This window comes from Diabrotica undecimpunctata, chromosome 2 (genome assembly GCF_040954645.1).
Source record: "Diabrotica undecimpunctata isolate CICGRU chromosome 2, icDiaUnde3, whole genome shotgun sequence".
In the NCBI taxonomy this organism is placed as follows: Eukaryota; Metazoa; Arthropoda; class Insecta; order Coleoptera; family Chrysomelidae; genus Diabrotica; species Diabrotica undecimpunctata.
In genome coordinates this window covers 114,228,018-114,249,314 of record NC_092804.1, presented here as the reverse complement: position 1 = coordinate 114,249,314, position 21,297 = coordinate 114,228,018, and the positions used below count along the sequence as shown (strand labels likewise).

Here is a 21,297-nt window from a genome sequence, read left to right as displayed (position 1 = left end):
TTAATGAAACACCCTATATATTTTTGTTTTTATAAGCTCCTTAACTACCTGATCACAACGAATTATATTTGTAAGGTGTATTACGAATAATAAAAGGTGAAATTTTGATTTTTGTCAATAGGACACTCTGATCAAGAAATATCGAATTTTTACCGTCGAGTTACTACAAATTTTATTTAAAATGGATTTTTCGCGCGTAACTGGCATTAAAATCGCCGATCGCTTCAAATGTTGTTTCTGAGGGCAACAACGGAGGTTCATTGTACACAAAAAGTAATACTAACATTTTTGTTCAAAATTATCTCAGCTACATTTTTTATTAGAAACTTTTTTTTCTACGGCATACGGCGTGGGTAAATCGATTCCCCTCCCCCCTAGGAGTGGGTGTTTTAGTGGGAAGAAGGGGGTAGGAATGGTAATCCTGTTTGCATCTCTTTTGGGGTCCCAAAATTGATACAGCGTTAAATATAGTCCGCTTTATATATTTATATTATACAGCCATCGAAAAAAAAAACGTAGAGTGGTCGCTGCAATAAAAGAAACGTGATTTGTGGTTTTAGCCACTTGCATTTTTAGACATTTTAATCTGTCTCAAATAATACAATGAGCTGATCATCTTTTTCGAGTAGGTAGTCACGGTGTTCTCGAATTGAGGGCCGCTACCCGAACAGCCAAAATAAGTGCACCGAATTACGGACCGAACGAGATTTTAATGAGTAAGAAAATATTTCAGAATAAAATATTATTTTAGATTTAGTTTATTTTGAGCTGTCTTGAAAGGTAGTCAAAATGAGTGAAATTAAAATGATCTTAAGTCAAAAAGGGAAACTCATTACTTGTGTTGGATGAATATAAGTATCGTGAAAAAAAGTGCTTAAAAGTTTTGGACATGTACGGTAAATAAATGATGCTATGTGATGCTATGAATTATTTGACAAGAAAAGAAATTACCTACTTAAGAAATAATATGTATTACAAGAGACGTCAAATCCAACCGCGTTTACCAACCTGTATTTCCGATGCGAAAGTATAAATATTAAAATATGTGTAACGCTTTTATGTTTAAAATATTGTTTCTTAAATAGGCAATAAATATCTACGATTATTGGGATTCGTACTTTTAATAATATTTTATACCTTCTTGAAGTCTTGGTTCTCAATTCGTGCGATTTTTTCAGGTATAAAAGTAAACCCTTACTTAAAATTTCATTTTGGTCCTCAATTCGTGTCTGCTCGCTAGTCACATTCGGAAAAAATAATTTTTATTACCGAAAAGAAACCGAAAGTAATTGTTCACATCATACTCAAGTATTTTATTAGTTTGAGTACAATATGCCATAATCAACTGTTTTCTCAAAAAATTCACTAAATGATTTAATTAGTTTTTGTGTTTATAGGAAATGATTACTGATTGTTTGGTTTGTATACTCGTCCTGTAGAACGGCAATCAACATAGTGAAACATAAAGATCACCAAAGAGGCAAATTTTGACTTAGTTCCTGAAATATAATAATTAGCCTAATCAAACAAGTTTGTTAATCTCGCACGCAAGGTCATCGACATTTTTCTTCATCAATTTTGATTGTTGTTTTGTAGGTATCCCCGTGATCTCTACCTAAGTGATCTCAAACGAAACGGGTTGAATGGTTCGCTCTTTTTCTAATATAATCTAACTTTTATTAGGGCGCGGGGGTGCAAAAATGTTCGTAACATACATTGGTCCTAGTAGATGTGCAGAACCCCCTATGAATTTCAGTTATGATGGTGTCCGACAGTCCAAAGTTTGATGGGACACCATTGTCGTCGATACCAGAAACCTACCTACTAAAAAACAACCTCCTCGATCTTGTGCTCACATCTGGCACTTCTGGTTTGGGCTTAATTTCGGGTCGGCGTCTATCGTCCTTCATAATTTCACACCTATCTAGCTTATATTTTTCTCATATTCCTTGGTGGACTATTTCCATCTTCTACTTGAACCCAAAACTTGTCGATTGTCGATGTCTCTGTACCCTGCCAAGCTGATTTAAAACGGAAGCGATTAAAAAAATCTTTAACACATATCTGGAAGAAACAAATTCAGACCATGGCCCCGAATACAATAAATATATAATCGCATAACCCCGCTCGCTCACACGTCAAATGTTATCCGTTTTGTCACATATTACAAGATAAAAAACCTAAACCAAGCTAACCTTACCAAATCTCACGAAGTTCCTATTAATTCGGCAGCTGGGTACCATTCGGCTAATTTCTGTATGCATGGATGGGTGGAGAGTTGAAAACTATTCCGTGTTATGTAAAATTTTTCGCTGAATACAAATGTACGTCCCTCATCTCAAAAAGTGATACCAATTGTTCTAAATATAAAAAATTTTCAAATATTAATTATATTTATGAAATTAATTAATGCATTAAATAATTATAATATTTAAATAACTAATAATTATAGATATCTATATTTAATTCAATTTTTCAATGGTAAATTGTCAAAATAGTTTTAAACTTTCTATTTATGTGCAGCTGTTAGAGAAATATGCATATGCACCATGTAAAAAGTTATGACGACTGAAAGTTAGTCTTTTTAATGACTTTAAAACCTTTTTTAAATGTTGACGAACAATGATTTTGCATTGCTAAAAGGTTAGTCATAAAAATTTCCCTCTGACCTGCTACTGGGAAGAATATAATTTGATGTAATTCTAATGCAAAAGTATTAAATATAAATGACTATCATTATGTTACTAATCATAATTTAATTTTAATTCATTACCAAATATTTGAATAATATGCAATTTAGCCAGCAAACAATACTTTGGGAATAGACAGAAAGCAGTTTTCAACCACACTGGAATTCAATTAGCCCTTCAACTAATTACTTTTAAATGGGATGTTGATATTATTCGACTAAAAACTAATTAATTTTCTATCAACTAAAGTAAAAAGATGCTGTTACTTAGTTATCTTTTAAGTTTTAAATAAATGTTTTCTATTATTAGCGTTAAACTTGAATAGTATAGTATCTTCTGTATGACAGAAATTTTGTGATTACTTGCATATTTTATTTATTGCTTAAAAATATAACCTGGATAACACGGAAATCTGTCTATACCGGAAAATTTATTCACGACTATGTGATTCGCTTTACACAAACAATATTGTATAACCAACACCAAAAATCCTTTATCCTCTATAATAGGCTGCTGCCTGTTTATTCGTTGTTAGATCTGTTTTTGACTTAATTTATCACATCAGCTCTTGCTTTGTGATCTCATGCGGCTGTAAGATACACATGCTCTTATAAGCTCCGTGTTTATAGAAGCTCACCATTGATTTTTGTGATTTAAATGTAAATTGCTGCCCAAAAGTTAGCGATGTTAACAGAAATTTTCTCAAAAAATTAATTATTAAACAAATTGGAAAGCAAACCCATTTCTCTCGTTAAAAAGTGGAAACAAAATTGACAAAATTTCTTCCAATAGCCGCTTCTATTTAAAATTCTTTTTTTCACGAGATTTAATAACTACATAATTCGTAACGTCTTTGTATCTTTTCTCCACTATTTCGCATACAAAGTTGATAAAGTAATTACTTTAACTGATGGAGAGTTTCGGGGTGTGGTTCTCGTATTTGTAATGCTCTCTGAAGTGGGTCGCAAGTGCTTAATGAAGTAGACATCGGTAGACCTCAGGGCTCATAGCAAACGAAGAATGGCTTGATTTTCTTGAGTGTCAACTGTTGTGACCTAACGGCAAGAAATTGCTTTATAGTCAAGGAAAAGAAAGTATTGTTTTGCCCGTAGATCTTTCCCCCTGTACTCCCTCGCTGCGCCATTCACTTGACTTTTTTGCTCATTATTGTACTTTTCACGGTATTACTGACTACTTGTTTAATGGTACTCTTAATCTTCGGAATATGGCCTGTAACAGGTCCAGTTCGATAGTTTTAGGAAGCTAGGGAATGGATGGTCATTAAGCGGGGATAAAACTAATGGAACCTGAGTGTCGTCCGATTGATGGAATCGAGCTGCCTTTAACTTGACTAGGCAGTCTTATTTAACACAATTATCATTTCATCAACAACCAAGGATGAAGTGCGCCTGCACTATGACTAGGTCTCATGGCTATCTGAGATTGATTCATTCGGTCATCCTACCGACTATATACATTACGACATATAATACAATAAATTGAAATGAACATAATTTATAAAGGTCTACTACATTATATTATAGTATCTAGTAATAATATAGATTCTTCTACATAGATTTTTCTTAAAAAAAATCAAAAGAAATTTATTGGCACCAATTTTTATAAGACAATTATGACAAATATCTTCGGCTTTTCTAACTTTTTACTCTTAAGATTTTCAGATTATCAATTATCATCAAATTTAGACGATGAAATGTCAGTTTGACGTCTCAACATTTATTTATACATCATCATCATTGGCTCCACAACCCATGGTGGGTCTTGGCCTGCTCAAGGATAAGTCTCCATTCTCTCCTATTCTTCGCCTTGGCTTTCCAGTTTCGTACTCCCATCATTCTCAAGTCTTCCTCCACCTGATCCTTAAATCGTGCTCTGGGTCTGCCTCTCCTTCTCACTCCATTCTTTGGTTATAAATATGTTTTGGCATATCCAGCATATTTTGGCTCCGTCTCATTCATTCTCTCTATGTGACCTAACCACCGCAGCTGGTTTATTTTGATGGACCTAATAATATCAGGTTTGTCATACAGGCGGTAAAGTTCGAAATTATAGCGGCTACGCCATAATCCGCCCTCCTCTACTCATCCATAGATATGCCGGAGGATTTTACGTTCAAAGCATCTTAAACGTTTTTCATCGTTCTTTGTCATTGTCCATGTTTCCGATGCGTAGGTGAGGATGGGCTTGATAAGAGTTTTGTATATCACTAGTTTCGTTCTTTTTGTAACTAGGCTTGTTGTTAAAAATTTTTTTAATCCATAATAGGCTCTATTCGCCAGATATATCCGTATGTTAATTTCTGCACTTACTGCATTATTCTGATTAATTTGTGAGCCTAGGTATATAAACTCTCTTACTCCTTCGAAAGTATATGTTCCGATCGTTAGATCTTCGGGTTGTGCTGCTTGTATATAGTTTGATACTTTCATATACTTCGTCTTACTAGTGTTAACCTCTAATCCCATTCTTTTTGTTGCTGCTTCAAGCGCCTTGAATGATTCATATTTATACACCAAAAAATAAAATCTATGATTTAAAACAGCTGCTGCTTTTTTTTCAATATATTCATTCATACATTCACTTCAAATAAGTTATATTCTCTACTTTTTTGTATGCGAGTAGGCCAATCATTAACAAATTTTTGACAGAAGATGGTATAAGTAAAATTTCATATCTAAATGATTCAAGGGCTTCGCTTGGTGTTAAAGGTCGTTGACCAAGCAATTTATTTTGGGGTTTGAAAACGTAAAGAAATCATTAGTAATTAAGTCAGGACTGTACGGAGCATGGTATATTTATTCCCCGTTTTCATTGATCAAAAACTTTTATTTTTGTTGTGCTGTATGGAATATAGCATTGTGATGCAGAATGATTCGGAGTTTAATATTTTGCAACAAAACTTCTGGTGAAAAAATAGTTGTATCCCACTCCGAATTTAGAGTTCTATGTTCTTTAATTAGAATAGTAGTCACATGTCCACTTTTCGACACCATACAGATAATTTTTTGAGACATTGTGACGTCGCATGACTTGTTTTATTTTGCTTTATGTTGAAACACCCTAAATCCAATTTTCGTCACCATTAGCAATGTCATATACCAAATTTGAGGTTCCATTGTTTAAGTGTCTAAGCTTGATCTCAAGTAAATTTTTCACGTCTTAGTATTCATGTGTGTTCATTCAACATTGAATTTCCATGTATTTGACAAATTTTTATGTCAATTATCTAATAATTACAGTGTTGCCACATCACGAAATTAAAGCAGCAACTCTCGTACTACTCTACTCTCTTACTCTTTCGTACACATACATCTTACTAATTGCCAACGCTCATTATCGATAGGTAAATATTATCCGCATCTCTTTTTATTTCAAAATATAAACTCACCGACAATTATAAAGGAACAGATTATAAATGTGATTTATTTCACTATTTTATAGACTATGTCGAGATAGCTTTGAATGCTCGACTCCACAATTGAAGTTTTAAATGGTCAAAACGTCAAATTGTTTGTTTGTTTATGTTTTATTTGACATTTTGATATCGTATTCTATTATCTTCTACCATAATTCCACACAAAAACATACACAATGGCACCTGAATATCCCCTGGTGGAGATGTGAATCAAATATACTAGTCTTGATAGAAAAGCGATCAGCAACAAACATTCTGGTCGTAAAAAGTAGATGCATGCTGTGGCTCAGACCACCTACTAGTTCAGGTATACTTCAGATGTAGGATCAGCCGACAGGCAATAGAGAATTAATCAAGAAAGTAAATTCTAGATCTGGAAAAACTGAAAAGACCCGGAATTCAAAAAAATTTGAATAAGAAAAAAAAAGGATACTCACTGAATTTGAAGAAAATGAAGACAGATCGTTAGAACTACAGTGGAACCTAATAAGTAGTACCATATAAACTGAAGCAAAATTGATGCTAGTACCTAACGAAAGGAAATGTGACCAATGGTCTGATGATGAGTGTAAAGCGGCAATTTAAGAACGAAATGGAGCACATAGAATATATTATTTAACTCTAGAGAAAGGAAAATGGTATTTGAAAACAAAAGATGAAAAGCTGATAGACTGTGTGGACAAAAAAGTAAACACATAAACAAACAATTAATGGACAATGGACATGGAAATAAACTTTATAGAAGACAAAACACGAAACGCATATATACTTAAAAATTTTTAAAAAGGGTATAAACCAAAAACTAAGTTGTGTAGGAATGAAACGAAATAACCAGTAACACTAAAGAAAATAATGAAACTTTGAAAACATTTGGAGAAACTGCTGACCGAAAACTCTCAATGATGATGTAGAACACACAGAACGTGAACTTTTGGAAGAGGCAGAAAATGAAGATAATGAGATAACAAAAACGCCAACGATAGAAGAACTTACAAGGGCAATCAAACTGCAGAAAAATAACAAGAAATCTGGATGTGATGGAATACCCGCAGAATTGTTTAAGTTGGGAGGAAGGCCAATAATGAGAAGGATATATGAATATTGTTCTGAAGCTATTTTCTTGTGGCATTTTAAAGTAATTAATATTTAAATGGGAATAAGCCACAATTAAAGGTTAAAGTACATTTTGTTGACGTTTCAATTTCCACTTCGGAAATCGTTCTCAAAATAGAAACATTAGTAAATTGTATAGAATTTACTAATGTTTGTATTTTGGGAACGATTTCCGAAGTGGAAATTGAAACGTCAATAACCGTACTTTAACCTTTAATTGTGGCTTATTCCCATTTAAATATTAATTAAGGATATATCAAGTCATACACAGAATATAGAGACAAGAGAACATGCCAAAAGGGTGGAATAAGAGTATCATTTGCCTAATCCAAGAGGGCGATAAACTCCTCAGTCAAAACTATAGGGGAATCTCCTTGCTATGTTGAGGATATTAAATATTTACCAGTACACTTAACCATATACTACAACCCCTCGCAGAGAAGATCTTATTATACCATGCTAGATTATCAGTCGTCGGGTATCAAATTTGCAATATTCATTTCGTTGACGGCAGCTGGAAAGATGCAGAGGATCTGCTAAACCATTCCCTCAGATTTCTAAACCATGGCGTTTTTCTTCGAGCTGACCCTTTTCTTCAAGAGAAGATTATCGGAGAATATCAGGCGCGATTTAAGCAAGGAAGATTAACCATCGACCAACTATTCATGGTTAAGTAGGTCTTAAGAAAAGCCTGGGAACATGACATATATGCCTAATTTTTTCGTCGACTTTAAGAGGCATATGACTCAATAAACAGGACACAATTATAGAAAATATTAAGTGAATTTAAAATACCGTCCAAACTAGTTCGGCTCATCCGAATGACAACTTTAACTGATGTTGATGTTTTTTTAACTATTTGACAAAATATTTGATTAAAAGGTTACTAATCGTTTTTTTTATTCTCTGACATCCTATGGTAAGAATGTATAAAATAGAATAGTACCATTACTTCTCGCAAAACGTACAACACTATAATCTTGACAATCAGTATAAATCTTAATTTACTATTACAAATATCTAGTAAGAAGTGGATAGCAGACACTAACATAATTTATAGATATAGATGAAATCAGAAGTGTGTATTGATAATGTTTTTCTTTCATTACAGTGCAATAGAAAAATACTGGACACCCCTAACTGCCAATGTCAAGCCAACCTTATCGATTTCTGCCACAGATACCATACTTCAAACCTGGTATAGCATCCCCAGCTCCAGTAATGTCTTCCCAACGTTTTTGTCTTCGATGGAACAACCATCAATCCAATTTACTTTCAGTATTTGATCAATTACTACATGATGAAAGTTTTGTAGACGTAACTCTTGCTGTTGAAGGACAGTTGCTCAAAGCCCATAAAATGGTATTATCAGCATGCAGTCCATACTTTCAAGCCCTGTTTATGAATCATCCTGACAAACATCCTATTGTGATATTAAAAGATGTCCCTTATAATGATATGAAGTGTTTACTTGACTTCATGTATAGGGGTGAAGTAAGTGTTGACCAAGATAGACTTACAGCGTTTTTAAGAGTCGCCGAAAGTCTTAAAATAAAAGGGTTAACTGAAGTAAATGAAGAAAAATGTGATAGTATAGCTTCCTCTCTCACCCAACAAAATTTACACAATTTGCCAAATTTACAAAGATTGCAACAAACCAAAAGGTTTGGAAATAGTTTAAATATGTTAAGCAATGCGTTACTACAACCTAAAAGGAAAAGAGGCAGGCCTCGGAAACTTTCTGGATGTTCCAATGGACCAGATGATTATGACAAGGACATTGTTCAAGGTAGCCCGGAGATGTTAGAAGTTAAGATGGGAATGGATAATTTCACAGGCAATAATTCTGACGCGAGTGTGAAAAATGAAGCTGAAGCAGACGATGACAAGTTAAAAGACGAAACGGATCCAGTGCCTGGATCATCAAATGACCAGACAACAAAATATAATCATCAAGATCACGAAGACTTTCATCCTTCAGGTGAGTTTATCTAAAATAATACTAATTAATTTTTAACATATTTTACAAACTTGTCTAATAAATATTTTTCACCTATATATTAATACACATAGTAGAGCGTTTTTTATATTTGATACCGTTGCTATGTAATTCTAATGTATTAGAAATTTTTAACATTAGTTTTACCACCATTTTACATATTAACTTTAATAATTTGTTATTAATATTTTATAATTTAATAAATGATCAGTTTTAGATTTTAAGTCACGAAAAGATACTGTCGTAAACTATTTATAGTTTATATACCATACAGTTGTTTAAATTAGAATTCTACGATCACATGTATTTTTCTCTAAAAGAAATTTGAGTTTTGTAATTAATTCTAATAGTTCAGATGCGATCTGTTTAAGGTTGGTTGTACTGAGCTCAAACTTCGGTATGATCCATTTGAAAAATAAGTGGAAGAATTTTAGGAGAACAAATCGTTCCAGACACCTACCTTTTAACTTTATATTCTGAATATAATTATCAAAAATCATATATACGACGAACACGAATAGAAATAAAATCGTCTCAATGAAATTTCCTAAAAAAATATGCTTTTGCAAAAATTTCCAGTAAATAAAATTGAAAATGCCCCAAATGATGTAAAAATAACGTTTTGGCAACTTGCGTATGGGGAATCCAAAACTGAAAAGCTCTCGGCAAAACAATGACGAAAATAAAAATATGATATCTTGTTTTTCATTAAAATTTTGCATTCAAGTTTTCAAAATTCTGCTGCAGTACAATTTTTGTTTACGTATAAAATAGATATTGTTGTATAGCTGTATATATTTTCCATTATACCAAATTTCAAAACGCGATACAACCTGTATAATAGGAAAATCGTCCAGTCAATAACCATTTTACCGCAATATTATTCTGAACCTGCACCAATTTACACCAACATTTGGCTTTAGCTTCTACTTACCCTCTACTTATAAGTTGACCCTGTGCCATAAGGTGCTTTTTTTACCCTGAGGAAAGCCACCCCTTCTCGGGGATAAAAAATTGTTTAATAAAAATAACACCGGGATTAAATAAAATAACCAATTTTAAGAAAATTTGTCGTATACATTTGTTTTTGAAAGTCAATACATTTCGACTTTTTAACAAAAAAAAAAAACACTTTTTCAAACGGTTTTTTGCGAATACTCAAAATGTGTGAATTTTATCAAAAAAATGATTCTTATAAAAATGTAGCTTATAAAAAAACACACGAAGAATGGTGCGTTTATCATGTATGGAGCCCCAATGCAACTGGAGAAATTTTTCGTGTAAAACCCATACAACCTTTTTTTGCAGTGCTTGAAAAAATCTTTATTTTTATTTTTGAAGCGAAGCTTGTATACTGGCGATGTAATACTTTTTCTCTATAGTAAAATGCAGAGGCGGGCGTCACTAAATTAGCGTCACGGGTAACGACACGAAAAAGCGGTTCTTCAAATCGATTCACTATTCTCGATCAATTCGTTTCTAGTCATCATATATTTATTCTAAATAGATTTAAACTAAAAAATGCATGAAAAATAACTAACAAAATACAGACATTAAATGAAGAGTAAAAAATTAAAACAATATCTTTCCATTGCCAAAATTTAAAAGTCATAAATGTCATCTAATTAAGAATAGTGTTGAATCATCGGTTTAAATCTTTATGACACTCCTCGTTTTAACATAATTCTTAAACTTAATTTAACTTAAGTAACTTAATTACCACCCTAATTAAGAATAATTTTTTTATAGTAGTGTCTCGCATCAATAATGAGGGAGTTATGTCAAAAACAAAAACCAAAAAAGGGTGGTAGGATTTTCGGCAACAAAAAACGTGAAAATTACCCCTTATTTACCACCTTAATTAAAAATAATCTCTTTACCCCTTTAAAATTCACCTTACTAATGTACTTATAGTATGTTCTAGAACAGGGATCCTCACTAGGATTTCTTTGAGAGCCTAATAGTTTGAATGAAATTTTCCTCAGGGCCGCAAGTACAAGTGGTGGTATGAAATAACTTTAAAACTATATGACTATAACATAAGTTTATTACAAGTTACGTAAAAACAATATAATTATAAATTATATGGACTGTTTAGCATGTAAAAAGTAGGAAAATGTCTTTTACTTGACTACAGGAATGTCAAGTCCTGAACTTGTTAATTCTTTGAAGTCGACGGGCAAAATCTTTCACAGCTCTCTAGAATGGCATATATGTTAGCAGGTTGGAAAGAAACTGTAATTCTCAAAAAAAAAAACAAAATTTGTTTAATTTATTAATGTTTGTATGTTGAGAACGATTTCCGAAGTGGAAATTGAAACGTCAATAAACGTACTTTAACCTTTAATTGTGGTTTATTCCCATTTAAATAGTAATTACTTTGAAATGCCACAAGAAAATAGCTTCAGAATAATATCTCAAAATGTTTTCAACGTTCTCACTAGTTAGCCTAGATCTGTAGTTGTTTTTTATGAACTTCAGCTTACTGAATGTAGATTCACAGATTATGTAGATGCAAAAATACACAAAATTTTCTGAGCACAGTCAATTAAGTTAGGAAATTTGTCATTTTCAACTGCTTTCCAAAACTTATAGTGAGCTTTTTGCTTCTTTTTTTCTTCAAAAATACTTTTGAGCTCTATATCATTCTGAAGGTCAATTAACTCATGTTTTAAATCCCTAGCTTCGTATCCAAAAATAGAAAGATGAGCTACATTTGCTGTTGTTATTGCCCATGGATTTTTCACCAAGTGAAATGGTTCTTGGAACTTCCTGAAGTCACTAAACCTCACAGACATTTCATCCTTTAGGTCTGCTAACAGTTTCAGTAGGTCAGACATCTCTTGACTTTTATCTGGATTTTCATCAAACAGTGCTTTAACGGAAGGAAAGCTGGAATAATCTTCATTTGACAATTCTTCAATATACATATTCAGCTTCTGCTCCAGTGAAAACACAATACTCATCATTTTCGTGACAATGTTATTGTAGTCTCCTTGCAATTTGGTCAATGTTTCATTCATAATGCTCATTGTATCAGTGAGAAACGCTACTTTAAGCCACCAACTAAAATTATAAACTCTTTATTCTTTGTAGCCAAAAACAGTAATGTCATGTCGAATGCTGAAGAAACGTTCCAAAACTTTACCCTTACTCAGCCATCTCACTTTTTTGTGGTAAAGAATGTCACCATATTGCGACATAAGTTCTTTCAAAAATTCTTGGAATTCTCTGTGGTTTAGTTCATTTGATCTTATGACATTCACAATATTTACAAGTGGTTTCATAACACAGTTAAAATTTTCACCAAATTTAGCAGCTAAGCTTTCTTGATGAATGATACAATTTTGTTTCACTGCCTAGCAATCTGAGGACCGCAAAAAAATCGCTCCGAGGGCCGCATGCGGCCCACGGGCCGCGTGGTGAGTAGGGCTGTTCTAGAAGTTTGGGTAAAATGCTTACTTTCGAAAAAAATTGAGTTTCAAGTGAGAGTAGGATTTTTTTATTTTTACACAAAATTTTTTTTTTCAAATAAATCTAAAACTATTAGAGATACGTAAAATTTTGTCGAGTAGAAAATTGTAGATTTTGCTTTTCTATGTGTAGTTTTAGATTTATTTGAAAAAAAGAAATTTTTTTTGTAAAAATACAAAAATTCTCTTCACTACAAACTCAATTTTTGTTAAACTAAGCATTTTAAACCGGCCAAACTTCTAGAGCATACTATAAGTACATTAGTAAAGTGAACTGTAAAGAGCTAACAATTATTTTTAATTAGGGTAATAATTAGGCGGTGATTTTAACGTCTTTTGCCGCTGAAAAAAATACGAACCAATCTTATTTTTGTCATAACTTCCTTAGGATTGGTGCTAAACATTTTTTCAGGCAATATGAAAAAGGTTGTATGAGTTTTCCACGAAAAATGCATCGACTTCTTCATATTTCACGTTGAAAGTTTCAATTTTGGCGTTTAACGAAGAAGAACCACCTTTCAATAAGCTATTTATCCGCTTGGGTTGGGGCTACAGACACCATAAACCCACCATTCTTTTTGTTTTATTTTGGTAAGCTACATTTTTTATAATGGTTTTTTTGATAAACTACATACTTTTTAAGTAGTTCGCTAAAACTGTTTGAAAGTGTTTTTCCTGAGTATTTTTTACCCCGGAGAGGGGTTGGTACTCCTCCCCTCAGGGTAAAATCACCGTACGGCACAGGATCAACTTTAAAGCGGAGTAAGTAGAACCTATAGCTAAATTTTGGTGTAAATTGTTGCAAGCTAAGAAAATTATATAGTTAGAAGTACATAGTACTTATGTAGCTAGGAGATGGTAGTGGGGGAGCCAAGTTTTGCTGTCTTAAAAACCAAAATCGAGATTTCAAAATAATGTCAAGCTCAATAAGTCAAAGTTCAATATCTCGACCTGTAACGAACCGATTTTAATCTTGCAAAATTAAAAGTTTGTCTACTCTATACGTAGAAAATCAGCAATTTATATATCAAAATTTTCACTTATCAATTTCTTTCTGCTACTGTTTTTAGTTCAGTCGTCAGAGAGTTGACCTCTAAAAATCATACGAACAAGCTGAATTTTGCCGAGAATATTAATTTTACGATTCTAAAAAAGATGCAAAAAAGTTTACCACTTTTACCCCCGGGCTTCCTCCTAAGTCCCCTCGTAGGGGGGTAAAAACACAAAAAAATCGATTTACCAAGAATCTGTAGGCCGTAGAAAAAAATGTTTCAAATAAAAAATTTAGCTGAGATGATTTTAAACAAAAATGTTTACTAGGACTTTTTGTGTATAACGAACCCTTTTCTCAGAAACAACGCTTGAAGCGAGCGTCGATTTTGAATGTCAGTTACGTGCGCGAAATCAATGTTCAATATAATTTGTATCAGCACGACGGTAAAAATTCGATATCTTTTGATCCAAATGTCCTATCGACAAAAATCAAAACGCGTTAAAGTTAGAGTGCAGCCTTTGTATGCAGTTTTTGTATTTTGCCATGAATAAACTCAATTTTTATAAAGATTTTAAATACATAAACGTGGCACGATTTTTGTCATTTTTTAAGATTCTCGTGAGATCAATGAAATTGATCACTTTCATCACCAGTCATCGTAAAATTTCCATTTTTAGAGATCAATCTTTAAAACCTATGACATGAAATTTTGATTTGTGGAAACAAATATGAGGCATTTAAAATATGAATAAAAAACGCAGAATTTAATGTTTTACACTTCAAACGATCGCACGTCACCAGAAATGCCTCTAAGAAAACGGTTTTTTGTGTACTTTATAGCAGAAGTTTGGTTCTTTTGAAAAACGTACTAATTTTATTAAAAAAAAAAAAAGTTTTAAACGTTATAGATTGTTTGTTATGTGAAAGTTTAAAACCAGCGTTTTTTAAGCATATTTCAAATGCGTGACATTTGTTGCCAAAACTCGAAACTAAAATTTCATGCTATAGGTTTTGAAGGTTAGGTTCTAGTAATCGAAACTTTATAGTGGCCAGTCAATAAAAGGGATAGATAGTATTGATCTCACGAGAATCATAAAAAATGGCAAAAATCGCGCCACGTTTATTTATTTAACACTTTTATAAAATTTAAGTTTACTTGCGGCCAAATACAAAAATTGCAAACGAAAGCTGAACTTTCTAACTTTAAAACGCATCTTGATTTTTGTCGATTGGACACTTGGATCAGAAGATATCGAATTTTTACTGATACAAATTTTATTGAACATTGATTTCGCGCACGTAACACATTTAAAATCGACGGTCGCTTCAAGCGTTGTTTCTGAGAAAACGGTTCATTCTACACAAAAAGTGCTAATAAACATTTTTGTTTATAATTATCTCAGCTACATTTTTTATTTGAAACATTTTTTTTCTACGGCGTACAGATTCTTGGTAAATCGAATTTTGCCTTTTTACCCCCCTATAAGAGGGGTTTCAGGGGGAAGCCCGGGGAGAAAAGTGGTAAACTTACTTGCATATTTTCTGGGGTCCCAAAATTAATATTCTCTGCAAAATTCAGCTTGTTCGTATGATTTTTAGAGGTTGAGTGGCATTCTCGTCTCTGACGACTGGAGTAGTTGGAGATAACTGTATTTTGCTGCTTTTCAAAAATAAACTTCCAAAAAATTATCTGTACATTGTTTTCCGCGAATTTTTTACTTTATTGGAATTTTTTTTACTAATCGCACAAGCATATTTTGATAGGCGTTAATTGTGAACAATTTTAATTGCACTCATTATTTTCATAGATATGATCCTGTCCGAGAGATATATGATAAAATGTTTAAAAAGGAGTCTACATTGTCGCTTTTTTCCTTATAAAATTTCTCCCGATTTTCCCGCTGGTTTTTCAGCTGGAGCGTATCGAAATTATAATTATAAACTCAGACATTTCTACAAAAATCAAACTTTCTCCCCACTACAACCAAGCTATTTTTGTACAGATATAGACTGAGTCTGTAAAGTAGGTGCAATATTTTGACCGGTTAAGCTTTTTGGAGTAGTGACTTAATTGTCATTTAAAATATTTTTTATTCCCTAATGATCTGACAGGTTTTAACTTGTGTTTGAATAGATAGGTACTGCACATGCCAATGACACACCACATTTTAATTCCATTGCAGTTTCAGATGATTTTCTTTGTTGTTTTCGTAAATGTGAGTGAAGGGAAAAGCTATAGTGGTGTCAAATAGTGATATTTTTTGTTTTGTGCATCATGTTCGAGGTGAGTTATCAACATTTTTACTGATAAGGGAAGAGTTAAAGGAATGAGCCATTTTTGTGAAGTAGGCTAGTCTGTTTTTTTGAAGTGAAGTACCAATTTTGTAAAATGTGACATGATTTCAGGATGCATAAATTGGATACTAGCGTGGTTAAACTGCAAATTATTTTTAATTACAATTTTACGTTTTTTTGTGTATAATGTTCCGATTTTAAATGTATTTTGTGTTTGTAACTTATATTATAAAATTTTGCTAATTTCAATGAGATTATAAATGTTATTCACTAAGCAAAATATTGCAAAGTGAACGAAGCAAACGGACACTTTGTACGCAAACATTCGGACATAAAATTTGCTTACTGCATTCTCTGTGTTCTCATTGACGACGTAGGAAATGCGTTCAGCATGTTTTGTGCATTCGGAGGAGTGAATTCACTTCAGTAAGCAAAATGCTATAGACGAAGAATTTCTAGATGTGGTATGATGTAGATCTAAAAATGTTCATTTGGTTTATTCATATTCAAATTTCATACAATTATACTAACATTTGGTTTCTAGCTATAAAATTTAGTTTTAGATGGGTCAAAAATTATGGAAAATAATAGATAAAAATTGTGGAATCATTAACTGAATTTTTTGTTGTAGATTTTTTTTGTACAGCTCGTAAAATGTTTCATTCTGTAATTCCGTTTATCCAATGACATTACAGCCAAGTTGAAGCTGTTCTTCTCCACAAAAGTGTTTTTGTGTTTTGACATCCTCATCTACTTCGTCTACCCATCTCTTTTTTGTTCTTATAACAAGTCTGTTTCCTTGCATTCTTGCATTTAGTAATTTTCTGGAAATTCTATTCCAATGCATCGGGATCACATGTTCTATATTGTTCGTATATTTCTTTATTATGTCTATTGACTGTCTGAAATAATATATTATTTAATACATATATTATAATATATCTTCGTAACGTAAGTCATACACTCCCAGTCATTTCTATAACCCAGTTCGGGTTCAGTCCACATAGTACAAGATCCCACTGCAGGATCACTACGTTCATAACGTAGTTAATCAAACTCACATTTTGCATACATTTAAAATTAGGAGAATATATTGATAATAGGTTGCCAGTCAAAAAGTGGCCGCAAATATTTGTAATTATTTCATTCATTTATTTTTTAAATAAAATACGGCACTCATGATGCATGTTTTTTATAATAAAATAAATCTAATTTTTTTTATTAATATGGTGATATAAGGTTGCCTCAGAAAACTGGTCTCAAATTTGAGTTGCCAGCTGTTAATAAAAACGCGGGGTATCAAAGATAAAGTAAAATAGTGTTAGAGAGCAACGATACTGGTTTGACAAATGATAATAATATGTATATTATTAATATATCTATCGACGCATGCTTTAAAAACTCACACAATTGACATTTCAAACAAGCAGCGTTGCTCTCTAACTGTCCTTTACTTTTTATACTTCGCGTTTTTAATAGCTGCCAACCCTTGCGACCATTTTTTCTCAGACAACCTTTACTTTGATATAAAAAACATGCATATACGTCATGAGCAGCGTATTTTATTTAAAAATAAATGGAAGAAAGAGATTTTGTCGTCAAAAATTAATTACTATTAATTGAGTTAAAAATATTTAGGGCCACTTTTTGACTGTCACTGTCCACCTATTATCAATATATTCTCCTGATTTTAAATGTATGCAAAAATGTGTTCCCACTGCAGGATCACTACGTTGTGAACGTAGTGATCCCGCAGTGGGATCTTAGACAATTTTCTATCACGACTTCAATCGGCATATGCAGGTAGAGCTTAATTACCATGGTGCTTCAAGGCTAACAGTGAAATTTTTTCAGGATCCCAAAGTGATCAAGTCATCTGAAATCGTTTTTTATGGCAATACTTTGAAGATACTTCTTGATGTTACTCTCATGACAAAATTTGCAAAGGCAACAGTATAATTATTGCACCTAGAGATGTGGGACATGTCCTATTAATTCAAGGACAGGGTAATCGTTTTACTTTTTGTAATTTAGAATATGCTCTTGTTTATCTTTTGGTCTTCATACTAGTGACCGTAACCTTGGAAAATCATCTAGTGTGAGTCTTCGTCTCCTAATAAGCGAAGTTTATCTTTACTTAATTTATGATGCTTACCCCTAATACTTACGACTAGGTCATCTGCATTACCTAGGATGAAATTATATCCAGCATAAACTGTAATGATTCTGATCCTTAGTATACTTTGATTGAATCTATTATGTCACCAAGGCTTCTCCATTCCTCTTCTTGCCCTCCTTAATAGTGAATGTCCACGGTCTTATCTTCAACTATCATTCGTTCCTTTTCCATGGTACCCTTTTGCCTTCAATATTTCATTCCGTTAAAATACTTTCTTACTTTTTACAGTATTGTTGTTCTAAAGGGTTGTCTATCTAGGATTATATTTTCGTAAGTTCTAAAGTTTACAATGATCAAAAGGTTTTTTTTCGAAAAATTTGCACCTTCTTATTGCGCCGTATCCTTTCGAAGGTCGGAGATCAAATGGTACTTATAACTTTGGAAACAGTTGAACGAAAGATTTCTGCGGATGAGCGGTCAAACCATCTCCTCAGGTCTTTCAGCCACGAATTCTGGCGTCTTCCAACTGATCTTTTGCCATGTACTTTACCTTCCAATATGATTTGGAGTAATTCATATCTTTTACTTTTCAACACATTACCCTATTATAATGCTATATTTTCCTCTCTTTGATTACGCTTAGTAATTCTTTTTGTTTACTCATGCGTCGAAGTACCTCACCGTTGGTAACTTTTTGTGCCCATGGAATTCTCAGCACCCCTCTGTATATATACATCTTAAAGGCACCCATTTTTTTTTCTGTTTTCGAGTCCATTGTCAAACTTCCATACCCATACAGGAAAACGGAGGAAACGTAACATCTGATCATTCGGATTCTGAGCTCTATACTAAGGTCCGATCTCTTAAAAAATATTTTCATGTTCATGAGTGATTTCCCCGCTTGTTCTATTGTTGGTACGATTTTTTTTTGAGTTACACTGGGTGTTGATATTTGCTCCCAAATATTTTATAGCAGTTACCTGTTCTATTATTTGTCCCTCGGCATACAAATGTACGTTCTGCATGCAAATCTGCGTGATCAAATCTAAATACCGCTGTTTAATTATCTCTTTATTAATCCATTAAGATAATTACATTGTTTATATATCAACTATGTGACATACAATAGGTTATTTAGATATTTTTGCTTTTAATTATTACTTGTATTAAATCAGCTGTTTGCACTTTATGGAATGTATCCATTAGCAGTGACTTCCACATCTGTGTTAATCGTTTCTGTTTTCTAATTTAAAATAGAAATCATTTGTCAATTCCAGTCTTTCCTGACAAGTCACATGTTACTCTGCAATCTTACACAGATATCTGAGTGAGCTGTGATTAATCGAGCCGGGTTCAAGTTTCGAAAACTCTGCGAGTATTATTATGCAGCTTGCAGAAGGTTGCTTTTCTCATGTTATAGCATCAAGCAATCTCGTTACCAGAAATTCCTTTGTTTCTTGTTATTTACCCATTACAATTTTAGTTTGCCGTTGTACGTTGGTAGCTGTTTAGGGGTTTTTTCCAGCTCCAAGCTGTTATGTCTAGAAATGGTCTAGGAACTAGGGAGGTACTATTTTTTATGTGCGTTCACGTACAAGGTGAGGTTTGTTTGTTTCATAGACTTACAGAAGGCATTCGACCGAGTACAATACGATACACTTTTCAATTGCCTGCGGGCAACAGGACTTGACCACTACGATATAAGACTGTAAAATACTTATCTTACAATCAAGTAGCCTCTATCAAAATTGGACATAGTCTTACTGAAAAATTATCCATCAAATGTGGAGTATGACAGGGTTGTGTTTTGTCACCCAGTCTTTTTAATCTGTATTCTGAAGAAATCTTTAGGGAGACTTTGGATGATAGACAAGAGGAAGTAAGACTAGACGAAGAAGTAATGAACATTAGATACGCTGAGGGTACAGTTGTTCTTGCAAAAAATTTACAAGATGTCAGTAAATTTAGTCAGTGAAGCAAGTTATCGGAGAGGCCTTAAAATTTTCAATAAAAATAAATAAAAATAAAAAAAAACATTTCAAAGACAAAGTGGATGGCGATTGGAAAGATTAATATAAATCAAGGCTTGCTTTCGCTTAATGGAGATGAGATAGAACGCGTAAATCATTTTAAGTGCCTCGGCAGCTGATTATGTATAAATTGTGACTCTGATGAAGAGATAATAACCAGGATCGAAATATCACGTAAGGCTTTTTAGTCTTGGAAACCCGTTTTATGTAAAAGAAACCTGTCGATACATATTCGCAAGAAGGTCCTGAAATGTTATGTGTGGTCTATTCTATTATATGGTTGTCAGACATGGACATTCAAAAGCACAATGCTTCACAAATTAGAAGCATTCGAATTGTGGTACTATCGACGGATCCTAAAAATTTCATGGGTTTCGCACACTTCCAATGAAGATATTCTTAAAATGATGAATTTAGAACGCTTGCTTACAAATATCATAAAGAGAAGAAAAACAGAATACTTCGGCCATATAATTAGAGGACCCAAATACCATTTACTTGGCCTTATACTACAAGGAAATGTGGAAGGAAAGAGATGGATTGGTTGAAAGAAACTTTCATGGCTGTAATATTAGACAATGGTGTGGGTACCACAGTATAAGAATTATTTCGCGCAGCAGCCGCTAGAGAACGGTTTCAGGAAATTGTAAACATGATGATGGCTAACGTCTGGCTGTCACTATATGTATAGAGGCAATAAATATATTGCTTGTAATTACACTGAAGTATTGTTGGATTATTTTGGAGGGTTAATGATATTTTAAGGTTAACATTAACCCCTACTTCTTGTGTTTCTTCTGTATTTGATCCATCGCTATAAGTGAAGGCACCTCGTTGATGACGTTTATTGAAAGTTCTAAATTTTGTTTTTCAGCTATAAAGTCTGCGGACATCTTCATGGATTGCTTTATTTTAATTCTTAGAATCTTCGATCACCAGTTCGGTCGCCGAGTTTTATGTACCCAGTCTGTTAGTTGAAAAGACATTTTCTAGACCGATGTTCCTTACATATATAGTGGACTATCCGTTTAATGTGTAGTAAAACTCAACTATAACATCCACCGAATAAAAAACAAATGTATTCGCTGTCAAAACATAAGTAACAATATCCAGTCATACTTCTCATTAGTATGTATATTTGAAATTAA

General features: G+C 33.0%; 1 protein-coding gene across 5 annotated transcripts in view; it reads left to right on the top strand.

The window, feature by feature from the left end:
• Positions 1–21,297, top strand: part of ttk (zinc finger and BTB domain-containing protein ttk) — a 91,343-nt gene that overhangs the window by 10,659 nt on the left and 59,387 nt on the right. For all 5 annotated transcript variants that reach the window (XM_072523299.1, XM_072523298.1, XM_072523297.1 and 2 more), the window contains exon 2: positions 8,351–9,220. In XM_072523299.1, coding sequence (XP_072379400.1) covers positions 8,386–9,220 — 835 coding nt within the window. In that variant the 5' untranslated portion in view covers positions 8,351–8,385. The remainder of the gene's footprint in view (positions 1–8,350; positions 9,221–21,297) is intronic.